This window comes from Heloderma suspectum, chromosome 2, assembly GCF_057233095.1.
Source record: "Heloderma suspectum isolate Gila_16-S chromosome 2, 16-S_ref, whole genome shotgun sequence".
NCBI classification, from domain to species: domain Eukaryota; kingdom Metazoa; phylum Chordata; class Lepidosauria; order Squamata; family Helodermatidae; genus Heloderma; species Heloderma suspectum.
The window spans coordinates 322,131,580-322,156,965 of NC_139459.1; the positions used below are offsets into that span (position 1 = coordinate 322,131,580).

Sequence of the window (25,386 nt, forward strand, 5' to 3'; positions counted from 1 at the left end):
ACCCAAAGTTAGCGGAATTATTCTGGTATATGTGGCAGAAAATGCCATAACCATCTCTCCCCCTTCATGGCAGTAGAAATACAACAAGGTAAGTAACTATTTGCCGCCCTTTTATCACACCCCAAATTTGCTGCCTGAGGCGACTGCCTCACTCTGCCTCATGGTAGGGCTGGCCCTGACTCCTGCAGCCCTCAGTTCTGAATCTAGACAGTATTGTCTGTTGTTCATCACCAGTGCTTGGTATTTTAAATAGGTTAATACAGCCTTCCCCAACTTAGTGCCCTCCAGATGTTTTGCACTTCAACTCCCATCAGCCCTAGCCATCATGGCCAATGGCAGGAGTGCCGGAAGCTGTAGCCCAAAACATCTGGTGGGCACCAGGTTGGAAAAGACTGGGTTAATAAGTATTGATTAAGAATTTCAGGCAATCTCAAGGATACAATGCCCCATAGGTAATGGGAAATGGCCTTGCTGAGTACATGCTGCTCTACTCCCACAAGTCTGGACTTGACCAGAGGCAAGTCCTTGGCAATATCTATTCAGTCATGTATCTTTGAAAGGCCAAGAAAAGAGGTAGGCATAGCCAGAAGATAACAGAAGATTCCCAGCCAAATAGCAGCAGGAATAAAGTTAACGGAGTAGATTTTGGCTAAGTATCTGTCAGGGACTGGCTCAGGACACAGAACTTTCACCTGCTGATATAAAAAATCGCTCATAATGGGAAAAAAGCTGTTTGCTAGGCTTGAGGACAATGAATGATGATCAACTCAGCTTTTTAAAACACAGAAAAACAGTGCAAATTACCTAATTTTTAATATCAAATTTAATGTTCCTGTACCAACTATGGGTCTCCAGAATTGAAACGTAGGGACTATGCTTCATACAGTTCCTCGTAAAATGGGAAATCAGTTCTTCAGTCTGGAATTGAGGGCTATATATTTGCAAGCTATCACATTGTGCCTACTGCTTATAAATTATGTTCCTTTGCCCTTTCTTGTGAATCATTTGTTTAGATTATCTAGTAGCCTACCAGTAAAGGCCTTCCACTCAGAGATCTACTTAGAGAAGGCCTAGAAAAAAATGGGAAGATTCAGGAAAAATTATTTTCCCTGTCCCCTGCTATAAAAATGGAAGTTTTGGATTATGAAATATTTTAATTTAGAACAATGAACAAAATGGACAAGGTTTTATATCTAGCTGCTACTCACCCAAAACGATTTCTAAAAGCTATGTAACAAACTTCTATAGAAACACTATGTAAAATGTCTGGAAACAGGGGAAGCCATAGAGGAAATTGTGTCTTTAATCTTCTCTAAAATTCCCAGCATTTTTTCCAATCCTTATTAAAATTGATTTATAGAACAACCCTATACATGTCTACTCAGAAGTAAGTCCCACTGCGTGCACCTCGGTGTTCAGTCATGCCGGCCACATGACCACGGAAGCGTCTTCGGACAGCACTGGCTCTTCGGCCTAGAAATGGAGATGAGCACCACACCCTAGAGTCGGACACGACTGGTTGGGGACACCTTTACCTTTTTAAGTATAGGATTGCAGCCTTAACGCTTTTTACTGATAGACATTTAGGGATGCTCCAAGTCATGTTGTTTCCCACCATACTAGTGTCACCATATCATAATATGGGAAGAAAATGTGCATTCTTGACAGTTCCGGTCTTCTTCTAGAGTCCTGTGTTCTGTGCTGATTAGATGCTGTACCATTCAATCAGTGTACCTCTAAAACCCTCATGTGAGGGAAATTCTGATCTGGTTTGCACATAATGGCAATTTTTCAGTTAACTCAGGAATTGCTGTGGCCAAGTGGAAGCAAGTGAGCCCGCTGCCTCCCATGCATTCGTTGCCTCCATTTTCAATCAAGAACACCCTGTTCCTGGATTGTTATCATGATGTCTGAACCCAGGAACTCTGGGTTGTTTAGTGCTTGAACAATGCAGGGTTAACCCAACAACAAAACTTGGGTGACGGGTTAAGTCTGGGTTGTTAAACAGGAATTGCTGTTACATGTGAACCGGGCCACTGTGACCCAGTTTGCACATCACAGTAGCAAATCATGGGTTAACAACGTCAGGTAGCGTGCCATGTGCGAGCTGCTTCCGCTTTGCATAAGCAACTTCCAATTGGCCCAGAGCTTGTTGCATGACATGCGAGCCCAGACAATTTGAGTTGTTTGTGGCTTAAACAACCTACAATTTTTCTTTGGTTAGCTTTAGGTTGTTTAACTCACAATCCAAAGCATCTGGGTTTGCATGTCATACAACAACCTCCAATCAGAGGTTGCTTATGCAAGGCAGAAGCAGCTTATGCAAAGCTGAAGCAACCCAGCAAATGCTGGGCTAATTAATGTTAATTAACTGTTACATTCGAATTGGATGCCTAGGGTACCCCACCGCTACAACCAGATGTGGCACAATACTGTGGGTTATACCATGTATAATTCTTTTTAAAAGGTTACTTTGAGATTTGGGTCTATGGAACTCACTGCCACAGTTTTAATGAAGTTTGCAATTAGACCTCACTACTAGGGATTTTGAGCATCGCCAGCAAGGTGATGCTCAAAATCCTACAAGCTAGGCTTCAGCAGTATGCGAACCGAGAACTACCGGAAGTACAAGCTGGGTTTCGAAGAGGCAGAGGAACTAGAGATCAAATCGCCAACATTCGCTGCATCATGGAAAAAGCAAGAGAATTCCAGAAAAACGTCTATTTCTGCTTCATTGACTACGCTAAAGCCTTTGATTGTGTGGATCACAACAAACTGTGGCAAATTCTTAAAGTGATGGGAGTACCAGACCACCTTACCTGTCTCCTGAGAAACCTGTACGAGGGTCAAGAAGCAACAGTAAGAACCGGACATGGAACAACCGAGTGGTTCAAAATTGGGAAAGGAGTACGACAAGGCTGCATATTGTCGCCCTGCTTATTTAACTTATATGCAGAGTACATCATGAGAAATGCCGGGTTGGATGAATCAGAGGTCGGAATTAAGACTGCTGGGAGAATTATCAACAACGTCCGATATGCAGACGATACCACCCTAATGGCAGAAAGTGAAGAGGATCTAAAGAGCCTCTTGTTGAGGGTGAAAGAGGAGAGTGCAAAAGCTGGTTTGAAACTCAACATTAAAAAAACTAAGATCATGGCATCTGGCCCTATCACTTCCTGGCATATAGAAGGGGAAGAATTGGAAGCAGTGACAGATTTTACTTTCTTGGGCTCCAAGATCACTGCAGACAGTGACTGTAGCCATGAAATTAAAAGACGCTTGCTCCTTGGGAGGAAAGCTATGGCAAACCTAGACAGCATAGTAAGAAGCAGAGACATCACCTTGCCAACAAAGGTCCGTCTAATCAAAGCTATGGTTTTCCCAGTAGTAATGTATGGCTGTGAGAGCTGGACTATAAGGAAGGCTGAGCGCCGAAGAATTGATGCTTTCGAACTGTGGTGCTGGAGAAGACTCTTACGAGTCCCCTGGACTGCAAGGAGGTCAAATCAGTCCATCCTAAAGGAAATCAACCCTGAGTGCTCATTGGAAGGACAGATACTGAAGCTGAAGCTCAAATATTTTGGCCACCTAATGCGAAGAGAAAACTCTCTGGAAAAGACCCTGATGCTGGGAAAGACTGAAGGCAAAAGGAGAAGGGGACGGCAGAGGATGAGATGGCTAGATAGCATCACCGATGCAATGAATATGAACCTGAGCACACTCCGGGAGAGTGCGCAGGACAGGAAGGCCTGGCGTGCTATGGTCCATGGGGTCACGAAGAGTCGGACACGACTGAACAACAACAACTAGGGAATACTGTCTCAGCTATAAAACTGCTTCTACCAGAATAAATAGGAACAGGTTTGGGAAGTTCCCTAAACTTCCTCAGAAACAGGAATAGATGCAGTACATGGTCTTCCTTTGCCTCCAGTTCTTCCCACTTGCTTGCTTGCTTATTTATTTATTTATTTTCTATACCGCCCAATAGCCAAAGCTCACTGGGAAGTTCACAAAAATTAAATTCACAAAAAATTATTCTGGTTTCCACGCTGATCCAGACGTTTCAGGGACTACTTGGTATAGTTTCTCTTGGTAGACATACAATAGGCACCTAAAATGTATTACATATAACTTGGTTTGCTCATAAAATTATCATATTTGGTTATATTAAATTTAGAAGTATATTTTATTCAGACAATAATTACAAATTTAGTAACTGGGTTACTTTTAATGTTTGATTTTTATGATAACCAGGTTATACTTACATTTTATGTTCCTAAAACAACTTCCTCCCACCTGGTGACCTCCAGATGTTTTAGACTACAACTCCCAGCATTCCTGATCACTGGCCACGCTGGATGGAGAAGTCCAAAACATTTGGAGGGCACCAGTTTGGGGAAGGCTGTCCTAAAGTAACAAAGTGACTTTAGATCTGTGAAGACTACACACACACACGCACGCGCGCGCGCACACACACACACACACACGCACACTACACTCCCCACCCCAAATTTCACTTCCCCACAAAAATCCCCCTCAACCCAGTTTTCCCCCCATAGATTCAAAATTTCCTGAAATTTTAATATGTTTGTACTGCATAGATCGCTTTATATCCTTAATACTAAAAAAATAACGTTTTTTTTTAGGCAATACCAACTAAAATCAATAAGCAGTCCCTAATGAAATCCCCATTTAAGGGACATATTTATTTCTGGCTAGGAAAATTGTGTTCTTGTCTGCGTATATGCAGCCAGTTTATCAGATAATCAGAAAAGGGCTTATAATTTATTCTAGAAAAACCAAGACTACTCAAACATGAGATTTGCTCAAATGTTCATTTATTTACACAGTACGCCTAAAACTGCAAATGACTTTGAAATGCACTGTAATTACCTCCTTAGGAGCTATAAACATTTTGGTGCACTTGTCAAATAAAAATATACAAGACACTTAAGTGACGTGACATTGATTGCAATTCCTCACAGACATATTAACACTTATATAGCGACACACAGACAAAGCAATTTCCATTTTTCACTTTCCACTTGTATCAAAATCTGTATCATTTTGCAACATGTACTCATATAGCTACACAGGACCAGACCATTAGTGGACTAACCACTGACAGGGGCTAAAGGGGGGTGGGGGATATAACACCTTGAATATTTCAGTTCTTCTCAGCAAGTATATTTGAGGAAATGCTTCATTGAAACTTGCTTTCAAGTTTTTGTGCTTAAGTTTATGTTAGGCCTCACAACAAAACTCTGATTCCTGAACACATTGCTCAGACGTCCTATTGACATATAGGTCATATTTTTTTATGTAAAATGTTCAGGATTTAAGAGTGAAGCACAATTCTTTAGATGTTGTGTTTTACACCAGAACAATGGGGAAAATGTGAATCTTTGCTTGGCAAACCTGCATTAACTGGCGTTTTGGGGTTTGGAATCCAGCAAGAACATAAAGATTCTAGCCTGATAGACTAAAGCAATTTGACTATGGGAGAAATGCCATTGAGCTCAAGGTAGCTATTTCCACACTTAATGTGTGATTCATTTGCTCTTGATAGGATCTCTTCAAAGCTTCGTCTGCTCTTGGTAAGATCTCTTAACCTTGAATCATTTGAGTGAAGGATCAGACAATTGCTGAAATCCAGCACACTTGTATCCTGATTCGATGCACAGTTAGGCACACCTAAGCTTGAAATCCACACTTAGGCATGCCTAATTCTGCACAGGATCGTCCTCCAACAAGCACATGGCACCAAATGAATTCAAGTAAATTTGCATACATAAGTATGCTTAGGGTTGGGACTTGAATGATTTCCCCATAGGTATGATTTCAAGAGTAGTGGCCAGTTTACATCACGTGTGCCACATGCTGGTTGAATTTTATGTTCTTTGCAGCCAGAGGAGTACAATGATCAGAGCCGGCCCTACCATTAGGCAGAGTGAGGCAGCTGCCTCAGGCACCAGATGCTGGGGGTGAGGTTAGGGTGTTGTAGGACTGTGCTGTGTGTGCGCCATATGGCCCGCCCCTAAGCTAGTCTTCTGCCCTCAGGTGCAGTGGAAGATGCTGTCCCTATGCCAGTCTGTCTAGTTGGCTTTTGTACATGGAATGGGCGGTGGGTGGGTGGGACATCTTGTCTTTTGCCTCAGGAGGCAAAACATCTTGGGCTGGCCCTGGCAAATATTAACTTATAAACCTGACCTAGCCTAGTCAGACCGTTGATCAGCAGCTCTCCAAGGTGTCACTTGAAATCCTTTCAGCTGGAGAAGCCAGGGATCAATCCCGAGACTTTTTACATGTAACATATGTGGTTTACCACTGAGCTTCTCCTCAAGTGAGCATCTGTGTGTTTTGCCACTCATTCATTGATTGCACAGCAATCTTATTACAACACAATGGCTAATAGGGAGGTAGGTGACAAAGTGATTAGAGTGTAGCTCCATCATAGGACCATCCACAAGAAGGTTTAACTAGATGGATACATTCGCCCTAAATGCCCCAATCTTGTGACTTGATTCTACATTGGTCTGTAGTTATTCTGACTGCCTTTCTTCCTTCTAAGTCACAATAGTAGAAAATACCCTTCTGGTGACCTTATGCTACTTCAGAATATAATACTACATATGGATGAGGAAGATGACAGAAAGGTTTATATATGTCCAATATTTTATAAGTGATAGCTATTTTTAAAGACATCAGCAATGGGTACGGCACATATACGTATGTATGTTGAAAAACAAACTACTGTTAAAAATGAAATGTGATATAGTGCTGAAAGTTGTAGCAAAGTATAAATGGCTATGCTAAATGGGCAAAGGATTTAAAAAGTACATGTATTTATATAATTGCTTTAAAAATTTCTTTAAGAGCTTTACAGTCTATCCCCACCAACAATACACACACAAAATACAATGTACACTGAAAATGTTTTCTTGCATAATTCCATTAATATTGTGCAGAAAGGTTTTTAATGTTAAACCAAATCCTTCATATATCAGAAAGAAGCATTGAAAAAAAGTTTCCTTGTTAAAAAAGTCTAAAAACAACAAACAACATTGCAACTTCTGTAAACATATCAAGCACTATGAGAGATTATGCTTTCTTCTACAACAAAGTCAAGTCCTTTGCTTCCTTCATTATGTAGGAACCCACGCCTTTTAGTTTACTATAACTAGAACTCAACTTCTGGATAGGAGCTTTGAATACACAAAAAGGACAACAAGTTTGACTCTGGAAAGAGAAGGTATGGGACCAGATCAGTCGCTTGGTTTCAGATCAAGTTTCACACCTGTCCTCATCTCTGGGCTTTGGGCTCAGCTTACCATAAATCTGCCTGACTGGCCCAAATACCAAATGCTAGGTTCATGTATGGAGTAGTTAACAGTAGAAATTCTACAGTTCCCTCTCTGCAAAAGACATCTAGTCACCTTAAAACATGGCAAGTTTCAGAATTTGGAGAACAAATCCAGGTTCATTTCAGAGATTTCTTCTGAGACCTGGGAAGGCTCTTGGGCGTCAAACAGACAGCTTGATATATGAAATGCAACATAAAATATAATATAAAAAGAATAACAGAAACATCTATTTCAAAAAGAAGCTGCACAAATTCTGAATTTGTTCTGGAACCAACTGCTACATCAGACATCTCCAAAAGAAACCTGCATACTAACCTTATGACATTACATTTTCACACTTCTTACAGCACAGCTTGAATCCTACACACAGAAGCACACTCCACAAGGAAGCAGCTAACATAGGATTATTTTTCTCTTTTTGAAAAACGCATAAACAATTATGCAGATTGTGCCTTAATCCAATGCATGGACTATTTTCATACATTGGTCAATGGGAAGGGGTGGTAGGGAGATAATTTTGGGAGAGGGGATTATATTTGATGGCCTTTTGGTCCCTTCCAAGATTATGATCTGAACTGAGCTGGCTCCTCTGCAGGTTTATTTGACTTTTTGATGCCTGTCAAGGAACACCCCCCCCCCCCCGCCACTAACATCAGGAAGGAGAGTGAATCTTCCTATCCACTGTTACTGCAGATAATCTGAACACTTACACAGTAAGAGTGGATCGCGTGGGATTTCAATTTAAAAAATGAGTGCAAATAGGGTAGTTTAGGCTTTTGGGCCTAGAAAAATCATATTAAACCACAAAGAGGGATATGGCGAGGTGACATTCCTTTCTGTTTTGCCTTTACTCTTTTAGTATCACTAGCCTGATACACTTTCCTAGTACAATCTATGCGTTCACTTAACTTTATTCACACTGTGGCATCTACACACCTGAACAGTGTGTTTTTTAAAAATACTTCATGTGTACTTAAAGGCTTTTTTCATCTATTTACTGTCACTTAGCCAACACTGAAAACACCTTAAAGGCCGTTTTCAGGTATCAACAAGTCAACCCACAAAGGCTGCTCCATCTGTACAGCCCCTCAAGTTTCCATACTACAGTTGAGGAGGTGTGTCCTTATTCTTCTCAAGCTAACATTGGGAGCAGAGTTATTACACTATTCTCCACATGAATATAAGTGTTCTGAGGCAGGGAGAAGGTCCAAAGGCGCAGCAATTTTCACTAGACTGTACGGCAATGAGAGAGATGTGGCGGTCGCTTCAGTTCTCCCTACGGCACAGATATTATTAAAGGCAAGGAACGCTGCCAAGAATAGAATATATTCTCAATTTACCAGCAGATATTCTGCTTCTCAGATTCCAGAGATGGAACAACAGATTCATATTTTTATCAAAGACAGCATTCTGAATTATTTTCTCTCAGGAATGGAATTATTATTACATAGCGAGTCCTCGCTCCTGTTCCTAACACCTACACGGGGCTCATTTCAGAAGAGTGGCTGTTTGTTAATCTGTTTCAGCAAACACGACAAAGGGCACAATCCTTCACAGATATAAGCATACTTAAGCTTGCTGAGATTAATGGATTTAAGGGCACTTAACTCTGTACTGCATCATGACCAAAGAGTCCCATGTCACCTTAACAACTAGCTAATGAGACTTTAGAGCCAAGAGTCTACTTGATTCTCTATATGCAATCCTACCCACTCGTGCCAAAGAAATAGCAGCAACAGTGGCTGCTGTTCTCCTTGGTCGTGTAAATATTGGCAGGGAGAAAAGTTGTTCTCTTTTCTCTCCCACAGGAGGTAATAAATTGAAATTACAGAAGATAATACTACTCAGCGGAAACACTGATACTTATTAACACTGTTGTGCTATGCACTATGACCACCGCTTGTTCCTTTACTACTGGTGGTACTTTGGTGCAGCCACCTCCAACCTGGAGAACTACAAATCCCATCATCCACAGCCACCAGAGCCACTGAGGATGATGGGAGCTGTCATCAAAGACGCCTGGAGGGTGCCAGGCTGGAAAAGGCTGCTTTAGCACTTTTGGTCATGGAAATGCTCCCCCATGCAAAACTGAAGTTTCATCTGCTAGCGATGGTTGGGCTACGCAAAAATCCTTGCCAGAGACTTACCAAGGCTAGAGGTACTTTAAGCGAAATGCCTGTATAAATGAGCCCCTGAAGACTAGTTGCTCACCTCTTCCAGATCTGAAGAGGTGAGCAGCCACTGTCTATTATCTTTGAGAAATCATGGAGGACGGGTGAAGTGCCAGATGATTGGAGGAGGGCTAATGTTGTCCCTAACTTCAAAAAGGGCAAAAAGGAGGAACCTGGGAACTACAGACCAGTCAGTCTGACATCAATCCCTGGGAAAATTCTGGAGGAGATTATAAAGCAGTCTGTAAGCACCTTGAAAACAATGCAGTGATTACTCGAAGCCAACATGGATTTGTCAAGAACAAATCCTGCCAGACGAATCTGATCTCATGTTTTGATCAGGTAACCTCCCTTGTTGACTGTGGGAATGCTGTGGACAGAATATACCTCATAGAATAGTCATAGAATAGTAGGGTTGGAAGGGGCCTACAAGGCTATCGACTTCAGCAAAGTCTTTCAACATAGTGCCACATGATATCCTGATGAGCAAAGTAGCTCAAAGTGGGCTAGATGAAACAACTATCAGGTGGATCCACAGTTGGCTACAGAATCGAACTTAAGAGCGTGCTTATCAATGGGATCTTCTCAAGCTGGGGAGAGGTAACGAGCGGGGTACCGCAGGGCTCAGTCCTGGGCCCAGTGCTCTCCAACATTTGTATTAATGACTTGGAGGAGGAGGTGCAGGGAATGCTGATCATATTTGCAGGTGACACAAAGTTGGGTGGGATAGCTAATACCCTGGAAACAAAACAGAAACAAAATTCAAAGTGATCTTGATAGGCTGGAGCGCTGGTCAGAAAACAACAGAACGACATTTAATAGGGATAAATGCCAAGTTCTGCACCTAGGAAAAAGAAATGAAATGCACAGTTACAAGATGGGGGATATGTGGCTCAACAATACTACAAGCGAGAAGGATCTTGGAATTGTTGTCGATCACAAGCTGAATATGAGCCAACAATGTGATGTGGCTGCAAAAAAAGGCCAATGCTCTTTTGGGCTGCATTATTGGAAGTATAGCTTCCAAATCACATGAAGTACTAGTTCCCCTCTACTCAGCACTGGTTAGGCCTCATCTGGAGTACTGTGTCCAGTTCTCATGATTTCACCACACTTGAAGAAGGATGTAGACAAACTGGAGAGGGTTCAGAGGAGGGCAACAAAGATGATCAGGGGACTGGAAACAAAGCCCTATGAAGACAGACTGAAAGAACCGGGCATGTTTAGCCTGGAGAAGATGGAGGGGAGATATGATAGCACTCTTTAAGTACTTGAAAGGTTGTCACAGAGAGGAAGGCCAGGATCTCTTCTCGATCACCCCAGAGTGCAGGACATGGAATAATGGGCTCAAGTTACAGGAAGCTGGATTCCGGCTGAACCTCAGGAAAAACTTTGTGACTGTTAGAGCAATATGACAATGGAACCAATGACCTAGGGAGGTGGTGGGCTCTCCCACACTGGAGGCGTTCAAGATGAGGCTGGACAGCCATCTGTCAGGGATGCTTTGACTTGGATTACTGCACTGAGCAGGGGGTTGGACTCGATGGTCTTATAGGCCCCTTCAAACCCTACTATTCTGATTCTATGAATAAGCTCCTGCAAATCTAACTTTCACCCCTGCGTTAAGATGTGCACAGTCCACCTGGGAACACAGGCTGACTAGCCTTTCTGCATTGCTGCTATGGCCATTTCCACATGCATGATACTTTGCATATCTGAAGACAGATTAGCAGATTTACTCCACCAGTCTGCAGAGGATTCATTTGTTACTCATGCACAGGACATTCCAAAACAGGATTCTGTGCATGCAAGACAGAGGAGTGAATTTGCTCCTTTTAAAACAAAATGCAAAGGAATCCCATTGGAGGTTTTGTGAGTGGAAGATGATTGCCAGATCAGGGTGCTTGTGTCCAAAATCCCTGAGGTTCTGTAAATTCAGACTGGAATACATAATACACTTCTGAGGACAAACGTGTCTCATGGAGATTTTTTTGGTTTTGGCATGTCAAAAGTGACAAGTACAGGCAGGTGGTCTCAGCCTCTGTATGTCTCAGCGGCATGGCATGATTGCTGTGCATAGAGCAGCAATTGCTACTAGTTGGTAGTGGGAAGAAGAAGTACAGTTCAAAGCATTCAGGCTGCTCTCAATTTAAAAGTGCGCCTCACATACGCCATAGGTCTCATTTCGGACAATCGCTTGATGAGAAATGGGGAGAGGGCAGGTAACCACTTGCCACTGACGCCACAGCTTATAATCATTATTTTTTAAATGGTATAAAACATATGGTGCAATATTGGAAGTGCACTGACACAACTGGGCATAAAAATCCCTACATAAGACGACACATCTTTTTGTTTAAAGTGGAGATAACATACCTGTAGTCAGATCACTATACAAGAACCCCTTTGGCATGTAATGACAACCCATGGTTTGTTTGAACCATGGGTTGTCAGAGCTGAGAGCGAGCGGGCATGCTGCCTCCCGTGCTTGCAGCTTTGCATCAGCTTGCCCAAACAACCCAAGAACGCCCTGTTCCTCAGTTGTTAGTTGTGACATCTGAATCTGGCACTCTGTTTGCTGAGGATTAAACAACCCAGAGTTTGAACCCATGGTTTGTTGCTGGGTTCAAACTCTGAGTTGTTTAATCTTCAACAACCAAGAATCCTGGGTTCAGACATCATGACTACCAAGCCACGAATGTGGTGTTCCTGGGTTTTTTTGGCAAGCTGATGCAAAGCAGAAGTGACAAGCAGGTAAGAGGCAGTGCACTCACTCCTGCGCAGCCCCACCAACTCATGGCTTGTTTACCCCGTGAACAGACGTTATGTATAAACCAGGTCTGTATCTCACGCAGTTCCCAGTTGCAACGGGACTTGCAGAGGAGTTCCAGGTGGGTTGTGCTCTCAAAGTGCAACCTAAGTGCACTTTTACAGCAGCAGCAGCATCCCTTCCCTGTTGCTATAGCAAGGATTGATAGCCTTGTCTTTAAATTGGCAGTGTAATGCAACCATGATGAATTTCCCTCAGTGTCACCTTTGTCTCAAAGCAAGTAGCCTACACAATGATCCTAATTAATGCTCAATTAATAGATTACCATAGTGGTACTACTTCCGCTGCAAACCACTTTTCCTGTGGCTAGCTCAGGTGCTACTCTGCTAGCTTACCAATGTTTGACTCACATGGGCACTTCTTCAGATTCTAGTCCCAAGATCCAACATGCTATTAACATGTAAAAAGTAAACATTAAGGGCAATGGGAGTGCGTTAAATGAGAAGAAGTTATGAATTTTCCTCCTCTGTCATTTAAAACTTAAGTGACCCTTGTAAGCATAATCAGCACCATTATTTTCAAGTACAAAGAATGACTTCGAAGATGACAGTGGCTTCTCACAGAATTTCCCAGCAAAATTCAGAGTTCACCCAATATCTGTCTCTACTCACTTCAAGCTATTCATTTTCCTGGGCAGCTGAAACTTAACAATAATTGCCTAATGTACTAAATTAATTTCTATTCACTCTGAAGACCCTTTATTTCAGTGGGAGTTGTCCAGACTCAGGGCCCTGTAATCGCCAAACAAGAGAATTATTTCCAAAGAATTCAGGCAGCTTCTGAAGAAACTCTTAACATGTTCACCCATATCCACTTTCATTATCATCGCACTAGGGCAGTATCCTGTGCTGCCGTTGGGACCCACTGCCAGCACAACAGGGAGAATGCTGTTCGTACAGCAACCAGAAACAAGTGGAAATGCTCGTTTCCAGAAAGGGGCAGGTCAGAGAACTTGCAGAAGGGAGCTCCGCTGACCTGTCCTGATCTGGAAACAAGCATTTCCACTAGTTTCTGGGTTACTTTAGGAAGCGTTATCTCTGTTCCACCAGTGGTGGGTCCTGCTGACACAACAGAATGAGCAGGAGCCAGAGACAGTATTGCCCATTAACTTTGTGCACACCATTAGACCAGACAAAAACAACACCCTTGCAATTTTGCTTAAGCTGCAGCTGTCCGTACAATCCTGCTACACATGTATAACCCGAAGTGAGTTCAATATGGCTTACTCCCAGCTAAATGGGTATAGGACTGCAGTCTAAAACAGTCATAATCCCTTTAGTTAATATGACTCAAGAGGGCTGGATAAAAAGAAGAAAACCAATCAAAAGATATCTGATTAAAATCTGAAGTTGGCCCCAACATTGACAATCACCCGACTTTCATATGCCTTCTTCACAGTTCTCTCAATTTGTTTCAGGAAAACTTGTGGAATTCGCCCACATAAAGTGTGTACTGTATCGAGGAATTTTGACTGGAGAGGGTAGTACATTGATTGGAAGAGATTGTCTTCAAAGGAAAACTAAAGAGGAAAAAAATAAAAAGACAGATAAATCCATTATATTTGTTACTGAATTAGTTTAAAAATAGGTTTGAAGTTCACAGCAATCCAGTTTCTTTGAAGTGTTGAACCTTCCAATCTTACAGAATCACGTTTGTACCATACGGTGGTAAATCAATGTCAATATATTCGGCTGATGTGCCTGTCTCTTGGGCAGCCTGATTGTCTGTAGAGTTAGCTTCTCCTAAAGGGAGAGACTTATGCTGAATCCATCTAGCCCAGAATGGTCTGACCAACAGTGCCTCTCCTGGATCTTAGGGAAGGGCCTTTACCAAATTTACTATTTGAGACACTAGGTTGGAGATGTGATGGCTTGGGGGAAAAAACCCAGAAAAAGTTGGGAAAAAACCAATTTTTTCAGGGACTTTTTTTGTGCATCTTCCTTATTTGGGGGGACGATGACTTTTTCTGGAGTTTTTCCAGGCCTTCACATCTCTACCCTAGATAGATCTTATATACACAAAGCATGCACTCTGCCACCAAATTATGGGCTCTCTCTGGTCATTCACCTTCATCTGATTTTCTCTCCCCACTAGCAGTATTGGCTGTCAATAGCTTGCAACACTCATTCCATTCCTCCTTCCTTTCTGCCACAACAGTATTTAAACGTTAGGACAGAATGGCGCCATCTCAAGCAAGCTGCTGTTGCAGATTCTGAACTGAGTTTGGGCTGTTCTGTTGTGAATCTGAGTCAGCAAGTTGGTGCTTGTCAGATCACTGGGCTGTACTGCAGTTAGAATGTTCCCAAACACTGTGAGGGCCAATGCAGTGTAGTGGTTAGAATGCCAGCCCAGGAACAGAGAGTCCCAGGTTCAAATCCCCACTCTGCCATGAAACTGACTGGGTAATCTTGAGCCAGTCACTTTCTCTAAGCCTAACCTACCTCAAAGTGTTGTTGTGATCTTAAAAGGTTGTGAGGATAAAAGATCATGTATGGTGCTTCAGGCTCCTTGGAAGAAAGATGGATATAAATGTAGTATAACAAGATGCACAATATCACATAATAACACTACAGAAGGCTTTGCCCTATGGCATGGCAACACTTACATCACGTATCACTTCATATAGCGCTTTAAACGTAGGCTGTTTATCGTCATGGTAGACACCCCTGTTCCCATGGAGAATGGAAATGCCTTCTTCCTCTGCTCCTTTGCAGTTACTGCCATACATGCAGTGATCTGGCCGGTAGTTCCATTGACAAGGAAACAGGTAGAGACATTCTAAAAAACCCAATTTGAGTTTTAGAAAAATGCAGAAGAAGGAAAAATGACTTCACACAGCACAAAGAAATTACTAACCACTAAGAGATGCCTAGAATTTGGCACTAAACACAAAACCTGCAAATATAATCAGAAATCTGTAAAAAGAAAAACTATACAAATTAGAAACAGATTTGCATATATTTAATTCTGATAATTTTTTCTGGTTACAGGATTTGAGGTTATGGTTTTGGGGAAAGGAAGGATAGAAGGGTTATCAGAATTAGGCAATTTTCGAATAACTGGTTTAGGGAAATGCCAAATTCAAACAATGGTTAATGATTCTGATTTGTTTCCTAAAGCACCCTTCCCCAACTTGGATTCCTCCAGATGTTTTGGACTAAGTCTCTCATCAGCCCCAGCCAACATGGCTCCACCTACACAGAAAAATGAGGATTAAAATGCCCTCTTGCCTCTCTGTAGTAGCACAGTAATCCTTTGTCAGTGGGCTCCAGCCACATGAGGGCTACCAGCTCCCCACTTGGTTACGTCTCACATGCAGAACAATTTTAAGTGGTGAACACCTAAGTCGTAATCTATTATCATCTTTAATACTGGCAGCCCATGCAGAAGTTTCAAAAATTGTGCGGGGTGTGTGCACCAGGTGGGGAAAGTTTACATACCACTCTCTATCACATATTCAAAGGAGACATAAAAAAGAACAGATTATAATATATACACATATGTCTATAATATATACATAGAGAGTTTGTGCATTATGTACCTGGATTAAAGTAAAAAATAATATTGAGCAAGTCTTGGTCTCCCCATGTAATGTAGTTTTTGTACTTTTGGTATAAAGGGTAAAGCATCTCTTCCCATGTCAAGCCTGCTGGTATCATGCTGTTCTGAAAGATAGGGATAAACAATAAAAAGTAGAACTAGTAGAAATCATAGCAGGAGGAAAGAATAGCAATGGTGATTGCAGCCCTGCTGGGTGCCTAGAACCAAAGAACGTAGAAAGGAAGAGCTGCTTTGGACAGGATGGTCTGGTGGTCACTTCCGTGCTTAGCTGGTGGCACAGGATCAGCACCCCTACACAGGGAACCTATGAAGGAATGTTGTGCAGGCAACTTGCATGTAACTCCTCTCTTCAGACACGGCGATTCTGCATAATCAACTGAAAATTCACGTGACTACATATTTGGATGACCACTTAGGACTGCCAAATCCAAGATTGCTCAGAAGCATGGTTTAATTCAGCCTCCTCTTAGTGTGCACCCAATTTGTATCCACATTTGCATATATACTGTGACACTGCTTGCTTATTTATTTATTATATTTCTATACCGCCCACTAGCTGAAGCTCTCTGGGCGGTTCACAACAATTAAAACTACGAAGTACATCATAAAATACAATATCAAATGTACAAGTTTAAAACTACAGTATAAAAATACAAACCAAAAATAAAACCTAGCAGCAATGCAGAGATTTAAAATACAACAGACTGAACATAGTACACCTACTTACTCCTCTTATTTATTTAAATATTAGCATGTCATCACTTTGACTCCCTTTTATTTTTCTCCATTCATGATGCCACTTCCTAAGTAAGAACTCTAGCCCCACACTGGGTGGGAAAAAGACAGAGGCTCAGCAGCTGGCCCTAGCCCCCCCCCCCCCCAACCCTCCACTGAGGCTCTGCCATTTCACGAAAGCTTTAATGGTTCCATAGGAAGAGAGCACAGCTCAGTGGTCAAGGCCACAGGTTCAATCCCTGCTTTCTTCCAGCCAAAAGGATTAGGCAGTAGGGGATGGGGAAGACTTCAGCTTGAGGCCCTGGAATGCTGCTGCCAGAGCAGATAATACTGGACTAGAAGGACAAATAGACTGACCTGGACAAGTAGTTCTGTGTGGCTCTGGCCTGATCCACTCCAGCCTTCCCAGGTTCTACTTTGGCCCTTCCACCTCCCTAGCCCACTAAACTCTGCTTCTGAGCTGTCAAAGTCCTTCAGGATGCACCCCTTCCTGCCAGAATCTTCCCGGGCTCCACTTCTCCTGGCTCCATTTTCTGACCCCAGGTGGGGGAAGGAACGTAACTCAGTGGAAGAGCACATGCTTTTCATGCAGAAGGTTGCAGGTTCAATCCCTGCCATCTCCATTTAAAAGGATCAGGTAGCAAGCAGGTGATAGGAAAGACCCTCTGCCTCAGACCCTAGAGAGCAGCTGCCAATCAGAGCAGACAATTCTGGGCTAGATGGGCAAATAGTCTGACATGGACTAACATAGCTTCCTATGTACAGGGATCATCTGTACAATGCACATCTTAGTGCTATGGTCACATTTAAAGCTTCTGGAGTGGTTGGGGGGTGGGGATGGGGATCTATGAATAAGATCTGAAGCCACATAAGGTCCTGGGACTTGAGAATACATTGTTCATTTGCCTAATCAGGGGAACAGGGAGATGTGAAACACATCACTATCAATACGCTGCCAGACAAAGGCTACACTGATGATGTCCTTACTGTGATAGCACCTGAAGACCCATGATGATGATCGTTTCACACAACACCCAGCCAGCCCAAGTGAACTATTTCTTAGCTATTCGATTCTGGGAAGTAGCAATTTGAGAACTGATTGATTCTGGTGGTCAGTACATATTTCTCAGAAGACAACTGTCCAGGTTGCTTTTTGTGATGTGTGGAGCTCATCTGTATAAAAATGAGCTAAACCTATCTGGACCGAGGAAGCTTTATAAGAGCACCCAGAAATGAGTGAAAACCAATCCTGAGCTGACGGGATGAGAAAGCCATTTCTTTCCCAAAACAAATAAAACACAAATCTTACCTTGAACTGGGCATTTCTTATACGGGTTAAATTCATCAGCATGACCCCAGAATTGACCCCAGTCGTTCCGTAATACGGGTGGCGAGCAAACCGACTGTACCAGCCAATCTTTGGTATTTCGTGTTCTGGCGCCATTGCAGCTAGCTGTGTGGAGTTGAATGCTCTCAGAAAGCCCCAGATGTCATCAATGGGTCTCAAGAACAGGACATCTGTGTCCACATACAGAAGGGAATCCACATCTTTTAAAATCATCTTTGATGATGGCCAGGAGTTGGAACAGAAAGGGGGGAAACACAACACACTATAGACCAAAGCAGACAAACTACAGGCCAAGAACTCAATTACACTGTGTATATTTTGCAAGAGACAAGAGAGTATAACCTTTGACCTAACTTTCTATTCTGTAAAGAGATGTGCAATATAAATACTTCAGGGTCTACTGGGCAAACTGAAATTATTACCATGTCATGACACTCAAGAGGATGGGGGAACAGAAGGATAGGGAATGGAGTGGGGGTGCCAACAAGAATGCATGTTGATTTTTATTTATAATATTTATACCATGTCTTTCAGTTAAAAAAACTTCCAAAAATAGCTAACAAGTAATATTAATAACATTAAAAAAGAATCACATCATTAAAATTAAGTTGTAGCAGTAAAATACTATTAACAATAAAAACAGAGTTTTAAAAAACTAATTGCTGAAGCACAAGACCAGCAGCAGGAACATACTGATGGGAGCAGCTCATATAACTAACTAACAGCCTTGCTCTACTTAATCACAAAATGGTGATTATGCCATCATTTGCAAGAGCAGAAGCCTGGAAAAGGACATCATGGGGGGGGGGGGAGATGCCATATGATAAAAGTTTTCAGACTTCCAGGTGGCCTTCTGAAGACTGTGATCTTGTCTTGCCTAATCTGCTCACGTGAATTATCCCTAAGTAGATCCTTGCTAGGTGGCCAGAAACAAAAGTGTGGTCTGAACCTCTGAAGGAGAATGTTACCAATAGGCTTCGCCTCACTGCCATTTTTAGTCTCTCCCTAGCACTTTCACTCCAAAATCTCAATTTTTGCTCAGAAAGCTATACTGAGCTGAGGTTTAGGCAGTCAGAACAAGAAAGCAGCAGTGGTCATTATCTGGCCTCCATTAACATAGACTGCACATAAGAGCTACTCTTTCTACCTATGTAGTGGATGAGAGATCTCTGGAATATACAGATGCCTTACTCCCGGCTCAGTTCCTAATGCAGAGCCATGCAGGAACCATTGGAAAAGCCACCAGTAAATACATCATAGGTACTTAGTCATCCATTCATACCCATTAGCACCAGTCAAGGCTAGGAACCTACACCCCCAAAATGCCCCCACTTGCACTTTGCACCTTTTTGAACTAACATGGTGGGAAATCAAACAGGAAAGTCCTTTCCTTTTCCTTTGATATTAAGGAAGGCCCCTCCCCAAAACTAAGGTTTTAAAAAGGAATCTTAGGTTTGAAATGGTTAGTTCTTCTACCTGCCTCTAAGTTAATTTGTCTCCTGCGCTTGCTTCATTCCTCCTTTAAATAGCAAAGAAGTTCTTGCCCTTCCTATTGGCCAATACACTTGACCTTTGCACCATCTTATGGAGCTCAAGGAGAACCCAGGTTTCTGTTTGGGTTAAGATCTGTACCCACGAGGGAACAGCCAACCATCTGCCTTTCATCACTGTCATTTCCCTGGATGTTTTATAGATAATGTATTGCAACCAGTTACCTAAGGGCCAGCCCTGGCAATTTCACCTAGTGTTAATTCATAAGGGATGACCTACGCATTCCCAGTGCTCTAGTCCTCAAGACGAACTACCAGATCACAGCAGACCCCTGTAGACAAGCCCCCTTCTATCCCCTAGGAATAGGTAACAGGTATGATCTGCAATCTAACTATCTTTCTCTCAATCTGTGTCTTCTCGCTCTCTCTCTTGTTCTCCTTCCAAGCTGACCCTGCAGGATTAGCTAATAAGGCATGTATTTGTTTACTCTAAACACTGGTTGTTGTCTCCTTGCTTTTACCCACCATGATCTAGGTACCCCGATTCCTGGTGCAGTACACCATAATCTTTGGTTAAAGATCCTAATATGTGTCCATGATTCGACATGTCTAGACAAGGACACAGGGAAACAAGAATGAGCAAAATGATACTGTGATCAGCATCTAGCCCACTGCCATCTACTCCAACTGGGAGTGGCTCTCCAAAGTCTCAGGCACAAGTCTTTCATGCAATCCTTTGCATGTTTAGACAGGAAAAAGTCCTACAACTCCCAGCATTCCCCCGCCAGTCAGAAAAAAAGTCCTATAACTCCCAGCAGTGCTGGCTGGGGAACGCCAGGAGTTGTAGGACTTTTCCCCTATCTAAACACGCATAGAATTGCACCCTAAGATCCTTCGTGTAGACATGTCAGGAACTGACCCCAAGACCATCTGCATACACAGTATATGCTCTGTGACTGAACTGGGCCCCTTCCCCAATCTGTTCACTTTTGAACTGCTGGACAAAACTGTAATGCCAGATGGATCTCTGTGGGTGATTTACTAGTTATCTCAGTGTCAATATATAAAGAGGAGCAGCGCGATGATGCGCCTGTCCATTCTTGTTCACAGTGTGCCCTCTTGTGGCCATCTAGTTATGTAAGTATCCATTCATAATTTCAGTAATTTCATAAAAAACACTCAAGTAGGTCTCAATATTTCTTCAAACGTAGCTGAGTGCCTCTTTCCTATTTTACTTTCCTTCTATTGTTACAGGAAATCTCTCCCTTTGTTTACCGTCTTCCGTAAATTATTCTATTAGAGAGCCACACAGTAGCTCAGCTGTGAGAAATCCAGACTGAAATTCCCACGCTGCTATAAAGTCCACTAGGCCTTGGTCAAGTCTCCCATTCTCCCCACCCCAACCCCAGTCCTTTGATTGGGAACGGGGGGGGGGGGGAGAGAGAGGGGGACAGACAGACACATAATCCCATGTATGGCCCTGATCACCTTGGAAGAAGATGATCCTTCCAGGATTGGAAGGATACAAATGTGACCCTTGAAACCACATACACCTTTAAATTGGCCATAAAAATAGCACGGATAAGATAGATGATTGCATTTTCCATGTCATGGGACATATACAGCAGAGAAAAAAATCTTGAATGCCAAATCTGAATTTTGTCATTTGACGTCTCAGTAGTTGAATCTCAAATTTAATAGCTTCCCTGTTTGGGCAATTAGGTGGTCATAATCTTATTGTCCAAGCTGACAACTAAAAAAACCCCCGATAAATGAAATAAGCCATAATTCATATCTGCTTTATTGGAAGTTAGTCTGGATTGCATAATAAAGTATTCATTTATACAACCTACTCCAGATAAAACATTTTGAAAATAAAAAGGTAAAGGTGTCCCCAACCAGTTGTGTCCGACTCTAGGGTGCGGTGCTCATCCCCGTTTCTAAGCCGAAGAGCCAGCGCTGTCCGAAGACGCTTCTGTGGTCATGTGGCCGGCATGACTGAACACCGAGGTGCACAGAACGCTGTTACCTTTCCCGCCAAAGCGGTGCCTATTTATCTACTTGCAATTTCTTGCTTTCAAACTGCTAGGTTGGCAGGAGCTGGGACTGAAGACGGGAGCTCACTCCGTCACGCAGCACTCGGGTCTCGAACTGCTGACCTTCCAGTCTGCAGTTCAGCATCTTAACCACTAAGCCACCGCGGTCCCTAATTTTTTTTTGAAAATATTCCAATAATAATCTATTTAATAAGCAAAGGGTGGCATTTCTGAGGGGTTTTTTTTCCTGTGGTTCTTAGGACTAGCCAAAATGTACTGTTGGTGGAATAGGCTACTCCTCCATATAGACATTTTTCTGCAAAATATTTCCACTTAAAAAATTGGCCTTTACTCCACTTATGACAAAGGTGGCACTTTTGCCTCTGATATCTCTGACTTTACATTGCACTTCTTCACAGCTTTTTTGCCTTTATTATTTTCCATTGATTCATTCCCGGTCCCTCCAATGCATATGTATCATTGCAGTGGAATCTAGGATGCTACAAGGGAAGTAATGAGAGACATTTATCGTGACCCCTTTCAATGCCAACTTTCCCCCCACCCCCATATAAAATGAACTAAATCGTGAGGTCAGAACAGTCTTGGATTAACACTACACTTAAGGCTAGGTATTTGGGGAGAGAAGTGTCAGTATGGATTTATTAGGCCAAACTCTTTGTGAGTTATTTATGAGCTATACCCAGTTAATCAAAATATGGTCAAGCTGAAGTTTGAACTAAGAAACTCTTAAGATCCTTCTATTCTGCTAAAAGTTATATAACCTTGTGACAATAGTTCCTTGCTCCTGATCAAAATGGGAAGCTCTTGTGACTTTAATAGAGGCATGATGTTTAATAGGTGTCACTTCCCTTGTCATGAGAGCGAGGCACATCTCCAGGTCGTGAAGCTATTAAAAGTACAGGAACATGCTTTTCCTCCAGGCACTGGAAACCAATCTGCGACAGAGAGCTGCTTGTCATTTAAAAGTTGTACCTGAACAGGATTCACTCTCATCTTTCTGTATTATGACTATGGGCTGGTAATTCCATCAAGCTGCAGCAGAGGGAGAGGAGAAGCAGAACCATTCCAGCAACTCTGCTGAAAGCGCAGCGTCATCAGGCTCCTCCTCTCACTGAACAGTTTCCATTCCAGCTTGTCATTATAAGCACTACTATTTAACAACTGGTGCCTGGGTTTGTTTATTCCCTCTTCCCTCCCCATCCCTTTTTCCTTGGTGTCATGCCTTTTCATTGGCAAGTTTGTGGGCCAGGACTGTCTTGTTTTATTGATTTTATGAAAACTTCTCTGGGAGCCTTTTTTGGCTAAAGAGCAGGTTAAAAATGCTATAAATAAAAGAATAGGGTTGTCACCTGAAGGGCTCCATAATAAGAAACACATTGTGTTGTGAGAGTGTAAGAAAGTGGCACATTACATGTGTCAGAACATTAATATTTATTTATTCTATTTTTAATCCACCCAAATATAATAAATAAGCTTATTAAGGGCACAATCCTACATCCCATGGACAGCGTCTGGGGATTTCCGGGGTCCAGGATCAGGGCTCCGACCTTAGAGTCCAGAAACCATGCTCCCCGTCACCTCCCCTGCTCCCCTGTAACCAATGCGGTTCTCTCTGCACTGGCTATGTCTCCGTGTTTGGAAACAGAGTGTGGTGACGGCGAAAAAGGGGTGGTCCCGGGAGAGGGGAGGTGACCGTGGAAGCTGCTCTACACAGCTTCCTATAAGCGTCCTGGCTTCCTTCCATCCCCCTCCCCGAAGCTGCGCCTAGATGGGGGATATTGCCCATCTAGGGAAAATGCAGAGGCAAAGATCCCCTCTGTGCAGCCTCTGACTTCAACTATCAAGTTAAGATTGCGGCCTGGGCAGGTGGGGTGGAGAGAACTACCTGTGATGCTTATTAGCTGAAAAGGAATGCTACATTGTAATATAAAACCATTAAATATAAAACTAAAGAACCATTTCTTGAAATAAGGAACAAGTGGCATGTCTAGATGATAATGACATGGGCTGAACTGGCCATTTGATGCCATGGTTCTTCAAGAAAAGAAGCTGCAGAATGACAAAGTTATAGTACTAGACTGTTGATGCCTTTTTGCCCTATAACATCCTTCCCCAACCAGGTGCCCTCCAGATGTTTGGGACTTCAACTTCCAGCATTCCTGACCACTGGCCATGCTGGCTGGGGCTGATAGGAGTACAAGTCCAAAACATCTCAAGAGCATCTGGCTGGGCTGTGCTATAACATATGTGTCTGAGCTTGCTTTCTTGAGATACATCCCGGGAATATCTGGTGCAGTCTACAACTCATCACAGATAGTGTACCTGATAAGGCTCCACTTCCAGATGTTGCGTGAGGAAGCCTGTTAATAACTTTATCACCATATTGTTTGCAACTTCTGAGCAGTCATCATGAGTAAAACTGCTGCGACAAACTTGCTACTTCAAATTGCGTAATGGAGTATCTACCCACTAGTGAGGTTCAGAATCTACAGGTCTGCAACAGTAGGTTGCAATCCCCTACCCACTTACCCAGGAGTAAGCTCCATCAAATTCAACGGGACTTACTTTTAAGTAGACATGTACCGGACTGCACTGTTAGTTAAGTTAAATTTCCACTAGTCAGTGTCTGGTATTCTAAAGAAGTAGCGATGCTGTAAAAACTCAGCAAAAGAGTAAAGTTGGGCAGGACAGACCTACCTACCTCCAGGAAATGGCATCCAAAGTAACTATATAACTGACAGGATAAAAAGGATGCTAATCCACCCTGCTCATCTTTGTTCTGCTTTGAAATATGCACATGAGTCTAACGAACTGGCTCAGACAGATTAAGGACAGGAAGAAACCAATTCTTGAAGTGGAAGTTTCCAAATGCATGCATCTAATACAGCTTTCCCCAACCTGGTGGCCTGCCAGATATGATGGGAGTTGTAGTCCAAATGCATCTGGACGGCACCAGGCTAGGGAAGGCTGATCTAACCTATCGTGCAGGGTGGTATAACAGCACAGAATTCTGGATTCCTTAGAAAATCAGACACAGACTTCACTGCTATCAACACTCCAGCTCAAACATTTGCAGTGATGTCCTCTAATGTTCCTTATCTCTGCACTAAGTCTGACCAATTATAGTACAAATCCTGAACTACCCTAAGTAGCAGAACTTGTTGTGGCCCAGAACTCTTGAGGCTTCCAAATCCAAAGAGGAATCATGGGATATGAATTAGTCTGCAACTGGGGGAGATCCTCCTCCTGGATTATCTAAAAAAACAGCCACTGAGGCAACCCGTTCTTGCAGACGTCTTTGGATGAAGAGGAAAATGAACTCCAAGGCCCATGTTTCCCCTGTCCCCGGTGGCCACAAGCATTTCCTTGCCAACATCTTCAGACGCCAGTGATGTCTCCCTGGAAATTCTGAAACCTTGCCTTCACTGCACATCGGTCCCAGAGATAACTGCAGACGTACCAGCTTTGCGAGAATGCAGGTCTCAGAAGCAGAGAATTGCCCTATTAACCAACAACTGATGGAGGATTTCAGGTTGCAGTAGCTTTGAGACCAGTGCTGGAGAAACATTCCAGGTTACCCGCTCTCTGGCCTAGGCCCTGCCAGTTAGACTTAGTCTTGCCTCCATCTTGCAAGCTGTGCCGCTCCAGGTCCTAACACTGGAATACCACAGCACACCCTTCACTCTTGCCTGCTGGCCCACCCAGGTCTGTAATCCACAGACATGGCTGCAATTGCAAGTACTCCACAGCCTTACCCACTGCCCAGTGTTCTGTGGGCTGGTAAGGATCCAAATTAGACGTGATATAAAATGCATATTTCCATTTAA

The 25,386-nt window shown here is 42.8% G+C and overlaps 1 protein-coding gene across 2 annotated transcripts in view; it reads right to left on the minus strand.

Moving 5' to 3' along the window:
• Positions 1-4,825: 4,825 nt before the first annotated feature.
• Positions 4,826-25,386, minus strand: part of GXYLT2 (glucoside xylosyltransferase 2) — a 45,448-nt gene continuing 24,887 nt past the window's right edge. Inside the window, exons 4-8 of one of the 2 annotated variants that reach the window (XM_084840347.1) lie at positions 17,974-18,225; positions 15,910-16,033; positions 14,974-15,146; positions 14,810-14,875; positions 4,826-13,887 (exon numbers count right to left, since the gene is read on the minus strand). In XM_084840347.1, the coding sequence (XP_084696473.1) occupies positions 13,705-13,887; positions 14,810-14,875; positions 14,974-15,146; positions 15,910-16,033; positions 17,974-18,225 (798 nt within the window). In that variant the 3' untranslated portion in view covers positions 4,826-13,704. The remainder of the gene's footprint in view (positions 13,888-14,809; positions 14,876-14,973; positions 15,147-15,909; positions 16,034-17,973; positions 18,226-25,386) is intronic. The other variant, XM_084840348.1, reaches the window with a different exon arrangement.